This window comes from Poecilia latipinna, unplaced genomic scaffold (assembly GCF_001443285.1).
Source record: "Poecilia latipinna isolate Pla-1442-1.1 unplaced genomic scaffold, P_latipinna-1.0 Scaffold1044, whole genome shotgun sequence".
Lineage (NCBI taxonomy): Eukaryota > Metazoa > Chordata > Actinopteri > Cyprinodontiformes > Poeciliidae > Poecilia > Poecilia latipinna.
Window position 1 is genome coordinate 120,513 of NW_015113660.1, and position 9,451 is coordinate 129,963.

The 9,451-nt window shown below is 36.4% G+C and overlaps 2 protein-coding genes across 4 annotated transcripts in view; one reads left to right on the forward strand and one right to left on the reverse strand.

Moving 5' to 3' along the window:
* Positions 1-3,261, forward strand: part of LOC106959099 (phosphatidylinositol 4-phosphate 3-kinase C2 domain-containing subunit gamma) — a 10,386-nt gene extending 7,125 nt beyond the window's left edge. Inside the window, exons 9-14 of the mRNA XM_015051420.1 lie at positions 891-1,009; positions 1,401-1,497; positions 1,589-1,649; positions 2,131-2,210; positions 2,308-2,433; positions 2,840-3,261. Of these exons, the coding sequence (XP_014906906.1) occupies positions 891-1,009; positions 1,401-1,497; positions 1,589-1,649; positions 2,131-2,210; positions 2,308-2,433; positions 2,840-3,001 (645 nt within the window). The 3' untranslated portion in view covers positions 3,002-3,261. The remainder of the gene's footprint in view (positions 1-890; positions 1,010-1,400; positions 1,498-1,588; positions 1,650-2,130; positions 2,211-2,307; positions 2,434-2,839) is intronic.
* Positions 3,262-6,261: 3,000 nt separating this feature from the next.
* Positions 6,262-9,451, reverse strand: part of LOC106959108 (1-phosphatidylinositol 4,5-bisphosphate phosphodiesterase zeta-1-like) — a 33,136-nt gene continuing 29,946 nt past the window's right edge. For all 3 annotated transcript variants that reach the window (XM_015051443.1, XM_015051441.1, XM_015051442.1), the window contains exons 10-12: positions 9,202-9,328; positions 6,736-6,885; positions 6,262-6,551 (exon numbers count right to left, since the gene is read on the reverse strand). In XM_015051443.1, the coding sequence (XP_014906929.1) occupies positions 6,472-6,551; positions 6,736-6,885; positions 9,202-9,328 (357 nt within the window). In that variant the 3' untranslated portion in view covers positions 6,262-6,471. The remainder of the gene's footprint in view (positions 6,552-6,735; positions 6,886-9,201; positions 9,329-9,451) is intronic.

The window sequence follows — 9,451 nt, forward strand, 5'->3', positions numbered from 1 at the left end:
TTTTTTTGGTTTTGGGCCCCCCAGAAAAAAAGGGGGGAAAATTTTTCAAAAAAAAAAAAAAAAAAAAATATATATATATATATATATATATATATATATATATATATATTAGCTTAATCTCAAGATTTTTCTAGAAATCCTACAAAAGTTGAAAATTTGTAAGGAAAAAGCTTATCTGAGAAATTTTCTAAAAAAAACAAAAAAAAAACATGGAAATGTCTGAGTTTGAAAAGTTGAAAATTTACAAGAAAAAATCTCAGAAAATTTGAGATCAATCTTAAAATCTTTATAAAAGAAAAAACTTTGAAATTTCTTTGGTTGAAAAGATGAAAAATTGCAATAAAAATTGAAAGTTTGAGATTCATTTCAGAAATTTTATAGAAAAAAAATCTTCGCTTTAAAGTACAGAATTTTTTTTGTTTGTTTTTTCTGACAAATTTCTCAGATTAATTGCAAAATGTCAGATTTTTTTTGAGAGAAATTTACTCCTGGTTTTCTTTGTCTAACGGCTGTAATTCACTGTTGCTGTAGTAACCCTGCTCATTGTCAAGTGACGGCTTCCATGTTTGCTGTAGAAACATTTCTAGAAACACGCTGAGTTCATAAAGCCTGTTTTCCTGGTGTTGAGTGAGTGATATTGGTATTTGTGGGTGTTTTGCTGCTCTTTGATCAGAAGAGGTTTTCTTATGACAGGTTTAGTCATTTGAAGGCTCAGAGATTTGCCTGGTTCCTTTTCCCACAAGATCATTTACACAAAAACATCAGCTGGTAATATTTTAATCCTGTCAACCTGTCTGTCTGCAGCAACAGCCTCTGGCTTATACCAATTCTCTGTATTCAATCCCCATGCAGCTGCAGACTGTTTTCCTGTGTCTGTGTGTGAATTGCAGACTTTCAACCTGAGAATAACAATTGATGATGGAGTTTTGACGAGTCAGAAGACATTCAAGGAGTTTGAACTGATCCACCAGAAGCTCCAGACATACTTCATTGAATCTAAGCTGCCGCAGTGAGTAAAAGACAAACTATACTGCAATTCAAACTATACTAATTTCAAGTGTACTAACTTACAAGTAACTTTACATGAAGATATAGCTGTTTGTTTTAGTAAATAATTCCTTAATACTGATGAAAAAGTACTAGTTCATCAGATTTTATTAGAAGTTAAATAATCTGGAAGTAGCACTTTTTCTTCGATTACAAAATAATTGTTTAAAATAAGCTCCAATATCTTGATCAAAAGTTAGTTTTGTCTCATTTCAAGTATACTAAGATATTTGCAATAGAAACTACACCAGAAACATGTGCTAAGATTTTGTTATTGCTGTCTATTTTTTTGTTTTACCACTTGTTTTTGTATTGGCTAATGTTAATAAACTGAACCTTTTTATCTCATTAAGGTTTCCGAGCAGGTATCAAATGTCATTTACCCCACAGAAGAGGAAGGCTCTGCTGAATACTTACTTAAAGCAGCTCTTTGACGGGCCGTGCAAGGGAGTAAGTGTTTAATCCAGTCTCAGGACGGTTTTTCATAATCCTCCCAAATCCCTAATTCCTACTTTGAAACGTCTCGTTGTGTCATCTGCAGGATGAATATGTGTGCAGCTTGTTTCTAGACGGTCCCAATGCCATAACAAATGTGGGAACAGGTAATATTAAAGGGGATCTATTATCCAAAATTCACATTTTGTATATTTTTATATTTCCATTTGGGTTTCTGCTGCTTTTAAAAGCAGCACAAGTGCTAAAAAAGGAACCACCCCAGACATTTTTTTGTAATATAATAAGCTAATGCTTTTTGATGTCCCTGTAACGTCACAAATCAGTCCACTTAGCAACTAAGAGAATTTCCAGCATGTTTAGTCAGCTGGTTTAACTGCTATATGCACTGTACAATGGCTGCTGGAAAATACAAGTGTTTTGTTGTTGAATTACTATCCAGAAACTACTTGCTGCATTCTTGTTAGTTGTGCAGGAGTCTCTACTTCTGCTTTTCATAGATGTACGGTTGTATAATTGGAAAAAAAGAGTAATGAACATGTTTTGCATCGCCTGTAGACCCATCCTAACCTTCACAGCATAACTGAAGACTGATGGAGAGAGGTCTGATGTAAGCTCTGTGTGTTGCAGGAGACGATCCTCAGATCCAGCTGCGTATATCGTACTCAAACTGCAAGCTCTCTGTACTGGTGAAACACCTGCAGAACATCGTTAGTTTGCATCATTCTTTGTACAGAGTTGTGTTGTTCTGATGAAATATCGTAAAACAGGCTCTAATGGGTTCTCTGCTGTTGTGCTGTTTGACAGAAGTTGCCAAATGGTTCAAACCCTGATGCCTACGTGGTCACGCGGCTGAGACCAGACCCTGCGCAGACCTCCAAGAGGAAGACAAAGGTGGTCAGCAACAACGACCACCCGACTTTCAATGAGCTGGTAAAATTCACCCTGTACTGTACACTGTATCCTGATTTCACTTGGAAAGGATCAAATGAGAAACATTCACTTAGGATGACCAAAGTCTTCAACATGTGATGTGTCATAAAGTCCATCTAAGTCATGATAAACCAATTATGGCAATATAATTGGTTTATCAGGGTAAAAAAAAAAAACATCTTGAAAAAATGGCTGTCATACTGAAATTCAAGTGGACAGATGAGACTGCTAAAAAACTAGCATGTTAAGGGTGAGGATGCAAATTTTTATGCTTGTAGCCAGACAGGAAATATTTTTACAGTAATATGCTGAACTATCAGGCTGCTTAGTATGTAAAACCCTCAGAAATGTAAGTGTATTAAACAAAACAACCTTTTATATTAACAAATCTGCCTCATTCTCACAGCTTGAGTACAATTTTATCCCGGTGCTGGATGGGATTACGCTGAAGGTGACGGTGAAGAGCAGAAAGACCAGGACGACATTTGTAGGTGCAACCAGTATTAAACTGGAAGAAGAACTGCTGGACAGGGAGATGTGGTTTCCCCTGGGGAACTGTGTGATCTGACCCTGAGGACTGCACTGTGAGCCTGCCGCCAGCAGGGGGGGCCAGCACACTTACTGTATTATATGCTTTATTTTAATGTTATTTTTTAGTCAAGGCAGGGAAATACTGGACACTATCCACTAAGAAATCTTATAAATTATATTTATCTACAAAAGCTATGTTAACCTACCTCCAGAATTTAAAGCACTGACTGGCTGGGAGTTTTGGCTAAAGTTTTGTTAAAAATGCATGTTTATGGTTAAATAAACCAAATCAGTTTTTTAAAAATTAATTTAGATCAAATTAAAATTATAGAAATGATTTATGAAGGAAAAGGCGTACTGCCCACATTTCCCTCTAGACCTCAGAGCCACAGAACTTCAAGATAACATCTGTATACTTAAATATTATTTCATCAATGAAAACAAATCGGTTTTATTTCTATACTGTTAAAATTAAAACAATGTCAAAAGACGCTAAATATAATTTAATCTTAAGAAATTCAAACTGTAAGCTGTCAATATGTAGTTGTGACATTGTGACCCAACTGGACCTTTGAAGACGAGAAGGGACACCGGAAGGAAAAAAGACCTTTATTCTCAGAATCTTTGACTTTGGATTTCAGAAGATTAAAGCCAGAATTGGGATTAAGAGAGAACTGACATTAATCTCAGAATTCAGAAATTTTTCTCAAAATTCAGATGTTTTTCAGAATTCTGACTTTGGATCTCAGAATTCTGACAATTTCTTTCTCAGAATTTTGAATTTGGATCACAAAAGATCAGTCAAAATTCAGAATTCTGAGGTTAAAGTCAGATTTTCTTGTTGTTTTCTTGAATCAGTGACCCTACGCATTTATAATCTGGATGTTGCCCTAAATGAATATGACTCTGCCATCCCCGGTACCCTGCTTCTACTTGGAGTGTAGTTTTTTTTAGGTTTTTTTTTGTAAGTGAGTCAAACTAGACTCTTTATGTGGTTTTATGTGACAGATTAAGAGTGAAGGGGTGCTTCAAGATGTCTGCTTCTTACCTGCACAGGCATGTTGGTCCCTCCAGGCTGCATGTCCTTGACCAGTGGAATTAGAGGCGAGAGACGAGGCGACTGTGTGAGCAGGATGACAACTCAGCATCTCAGGCCGGAGGGGCCGAGTTAACACTCAGCCCGCCTCCCTCTCGCTCCATCCACTGTTTTATCCATCAGTGGCATTTAAATACAGTCGGGCACGCGTGTGTTCATGCAGAGGCAACCAAAGCACCGACTCTGATCGACATGCTCACTCGCTCCCGCTGGGCCAAACTGGGTCTTCGTGTTATCTTGATGCCATTCCTGTCCTGACAGGCCTGCTGACCCGTACTTTCCTTTTACCTCATTTGAAGGATTTAGTGACGAACGGAGATGGAAATAGACTTCCCTGCACTGGATTCAGCTCAATAATGTATACCTCTTTGGAGACTATTTATAATATTCCCTGATGGGTTTCTCGAATGGAAATGGAGCTGGTTGCTATTTTTTGATGACTGCGGTCATGTAGCGTTATTAAAATTGGTGTCACTCACCACTGTCAGCCCTGATATGTGAAAGCAACAGAACACAGACACATTTGTTGACACCTCTGGTGTTAAAAGCTCTAAAATAAACGTATCTGTTGCTGCAGCAGCATAATCTCACTGAAAACATTACATGAAGTCGGCCTTTACTCAGCGGGGAGAGAAAAAAAAAATCTGTGTTTAGAAATAAATGTCTCTTTTTAATTACTGTAAAAGACCATTTGGCAATAGGAGGACACTTACTCTTCTGTTTTGAAGCAGAAAGGACAGCAAGGTTTTTTTTACTATTCTTCCACACACAGTCTCCCTAGGTCCAAACGTTTTGCTAAAAATATCAAGTTGAAAATACTCAGGGACACAAAAGTTTTTTTTTTTTAAATTAACTTAATTACTTAAGTAATGAAGTTACTTTATATGAATTCTCTCTCTTTTTTCCACACAGTATTTTAAAGGTGTCATATTACTTCCTTTACCAGGTTAGGACATGTCTATGCCTATACAAAACATGTTCTTTACAGTTTTGCACAAAATCATTCTTTGATAATGAGTTTTATGTCTGCTCAGAACTGTTGTAAGACCTCTTATCACTTTAAATCCAAATAAGCTGCTGGCAACGCCCCCCAACTCGATGTTTACACTCGCACATAAAAATGGCAGCAAACAGGCGCACAATTATACAACTGTACATCTTTGAACAGCAAAGGTTGAGCCTCCTGCACAATTAACAAGAATGCAGCAAGTGTTTTCTGGTTGGCAACTCAACAGCAAATTGTACAGTGCATACAGAAGTTGAACCAGAAGACCAAACGCGCAGGAGCGCTGCTTCTGTTGCTAGGTGACATGTGGGATTTTGCTGTGGTTGCTAGGAAATGGGCGGAACTCTGCTGGGGTTGCTAGGTAACGGGCTGGGCTGCAGTTAAATAGACGAGAGAAAAAACAGCATTCAATGTTCCAAATATTTGGGGTTGATGATCTTTGTCTAGACTTTTCTGTGTGTGTTTTCAGCAACAACAGCATACAGCTCACTCAATGGTTGAGCTCAAGTTTTGTTTTCTGTAAAATTCACCAACTTATTAAATTAAAAGCAAAAAAAAATGTTTGATAAAAGATGAAAACTTTGTGTTGTACCTTACGTTTTTCATTTTAATTAATGAAAATGAAATTAATCATTAATTAATCAAATTAACATTTGGCCCTGATGTTTTTTTTTAATTGTTTCTGCATCAGCTGCCTGAGTTTGTAAACTACTTTTTTTTGGTAGCAGGACAGATAAGCCTTTTTTCTATCTAAATGCCAAACAACTCGTGCCCATTGGTTGTCATGGAGATTTGATGAAGATTTCATCCAGCATAACTGCTAAAGGAAATGTCCCTCTTGTCGTTTATTATTTAAGCCCCAATAAGGAACTTTATTGAAACTGTGAATCACTTAAAAGTATAAAAATGTGAAACTGATTTATACTGGGGACAATAATTGTGCTAACAGTGATTTTGTTAAAAGCAATAATTTCTTAACGTGGGATTTTTTTTCCTTGTGAAAAGAGGCAAACTAAAGTTAGAATTGTTTTAATGAATTCAGTCTGAGATTAAGCTACAAGAAAACATGAAGCTTAAGTTTGTTGTTTTTGTAGTCCATGTTTATGTCTTCAAGGTGATTATTGGATGAAAATCTGTGTGATTTAATGTATGGATTAATATTGATTACCAAAGAAATTCAAGCAGTACGCAATCAGTTTCTTTTCTTTTTTCTGTAACTCTGTTAGCCAGCAGTAAAAATAGACATTTACATATTTTGTCAATAAAATGTATATTTATATATCAGAAAATCATGCATTGTGTAACTTAATTATTGATATTTTGTTGCTCTTATTGGGTGCTAGATAATCCATCCATCGTTGTATCTAAACTTTTTGTGTGAGAGAGAGTCCATCTTGGATTGATACTAATACGAAACCAACACGAAGAGGGAAGCCGGATCCAGACTGCATCCTTGTCGGGACAGGAGAGGCACCCAGCGGTAGCCTGGAGGAGGTGAGGGGGCAAATGAAGTTACATCAAACAGACGAGATCATTTCCACGTTTTTAAAAATCCGTTCCACAGAGCAGTGCTGACACTGCGAATGTCAGGCAATGTTGGACCAACAGTGTTATCTGATATAATCTCCCCACAGCCACTTAAAGTCACCCCTTCTGCCCTGTGGCTCACCTTTCTTCAAACTGGTGAAGGGCATCGTGTACTGGCCCACAAACTCGCTCTTGAAGAGGGTCGTCTGGTCACGGACGCAGAAGCGGATGAGGCAGAGCTCGGGGACGGTGATGTTAAAGTTCATGTCGGTGTCCCAGCGAGGAGTCATAGCTGGAGCAGTAAAAATCACCATCATTAGCTTCACAAGGGGTTCACTGACTCATTTTTAGAGCCAGAAACAAGATAGGCAATCAGTCAAGTTTATTTGTATAACACCTTTCAGCAACAGGGCAGTTCAAAGTGTTTTATGTCATAAAACACAAAAATAAACACCATATAGTCAATCCACTGCAAATCTTACTAGGTAATTTGGTCTAGTTTCTAATGTGAAAATTTTAGTATACTTGAAATAAGACAGAACTAAATTAAAAGTAACTTTTCAACAAGATATAGAAGCTTGTTTAAGGTCAATAATTCCCTTATAATATAAGGGAATAATATAAGGGAATTATAAGGCTTATATTGATGAAAAAGTACCAGTTCCATCGGCAGGTTATTTCAACTTGGGAAAATGTCTTGTTGTAAGTGAAATTATCTACCAATGGAGCAAGTATTTTTCATCAATACTACAGAATTATATCTTCTAAAACAATTACTTGTAAGTTAGCTTTGTCTTATTTCATGTGCACTAACATATTTGCACTAGAAACTAGACCAAAATTACTTGGTAAGATTTTGTTTTTTTGCAGTGTAGTTGTGAAAACCAGTAATAGCCACTGCATTTTGTCAAGTGTCAACGTTAAAATACACATTAAATATTTTGGTCAATGTTCCATTTATTATGGTTGAAAGCAACGAAACAGGTGAGTGTTTAGTTTTGATTCAAATAAAGTTTCAGCTGTTTTGCAGTTTTCTGAAAGTTTGTTCCAGATTTGTGGTGCTTCTCCTTTGTGTTTGGTTCTGGTTCTGATTCTGGGAAGTCAGAACAGCCATGAACCACAAGACCAATAATCTGGAAGTTTGATACAACATCAGAACTTGGATGTATCAAAGTCTGTGAAGTCTTAAATTCATTAAGCAAAATAAAAGTTGGCTTTTGAAGCTTTGTAACTTTTTTTTTCTTAAGTTTTTTTAAATATATGTTTGTTATTTTTGTCACTATGTGGTGAGACAGATAATAAATGAAAAACAATTGAACTTGTCTTTTTTCCATTGCTAACGACAGAAACACACAGATCATCACAATGGAGCCATGACTGCTAAGGCTAATTAGCATGGCCACCGATGACGGTGGATAAATGGTTTTCCGGTCACGGTAAGTTGTTTCTAGGTATATCTGAAGATGACTGACATAAGATCCTCCCGCTGGCTTTGGCTGGTTGTCGTGGCAGTTTTAACAAATATGTAACAAATAAATAAATAAAAGTTACAGGACTTAAATTTTGTCAGGCAAAAGTTTAGACATTTTCATTGCGTCCTGTGACTCGAGGCAGTTGAGGCTACCGCTAACTAGCTGCTAACATATGCTAGGGAGCTAACTAGCTTTTTGCCTCTGTTATGGTGATGAACTCGACAGGTGGGGAACGATGGAGGACAGCGACAACCGAAAGTCATCGCCACTCGGAGTGAAGCTGAACACACAAGAAGACAATAAAACACAGGTAGGTGATGAAGTAACCATAGGATTTCACATAATACCAAGTTTTTGGCTAGTAAAAATTTGCTAGTAAAAACTCAGAAATTATTAAATTAATCTAAGAAATTTTCTAGAAAAAAAAAGGAAAATTTTGAGTTTGTTTTGAAACTCAAAATATACGAAAGTTGAAAATGTTTGACTTTTCAGATTCAGAAATGTCCTTGCTTCTTTTTCTAGAAAATGTATGTGATTAATTTCAAAATTTCTGAGTTTTTTCTAGCAAAAATTAAAACTTTTTCTAGCAAAATAATTTGCTAGGAAAAACAAATTTCCTTGTTTTTTTTTCTAGAAAATTCCTGATTAATTAAAATTTAAATTAATTCCTGTTTATAATTCACAGATCCAGTATGAACTAATTCTCATGTATCAGTGCACATTTTGTAAGCAGTTCCTCAATCTGTTTCTCTTGCATACGGTTAAAATGTTTTGCTGCTGCCATAAACCTTCAAAGAAGTAGTGGAAATAATGTAGGGAAAAAAACCAAGAAGAAGGAAGAATAATCATAATAATAATCATTTGCCTTGCATGATGTCATCATAAGTAAGAAGCTTGTTTGCATAGGAGGGTGATTTTTACTTTTTATATGTAAATTCAGTTTAATGGCTTTCACAAGAAAGTCTGGCTGGTATTTTTAGCTTGACCCAAAGCTTTGATCAACCACTTTGCAGTAATATCAATTCTTAGTGTATTTTAATTATTCTTTTTTTCCGCTCAGAAGACAAAAGTTGGGACAAATCAGGCTAAATAGAGCAGAGCCAGTCCTTAAAAGGAGTTTGCTTTGTGGTACTCACAATTGTTCTTGACAGTGTGAGTGCTTTTACTGCGGGAGTCGAATGCAATCCCATGAATCTCAACTCGGACAAATGGGTCCAGAGTGTTTCGAGACTTGATGACCGGAAGGTTGGACCCACTTATCACCTGCGAACAGAGAGAGGTGGAAGTCAACTCAGTTTAGATGATGCCATAACAGAAAATCATTAAAAGTAGACGTTGGTATCAATAAAACAACAGAAGAAAGAAATTATGTAATGTTTTTTTTTT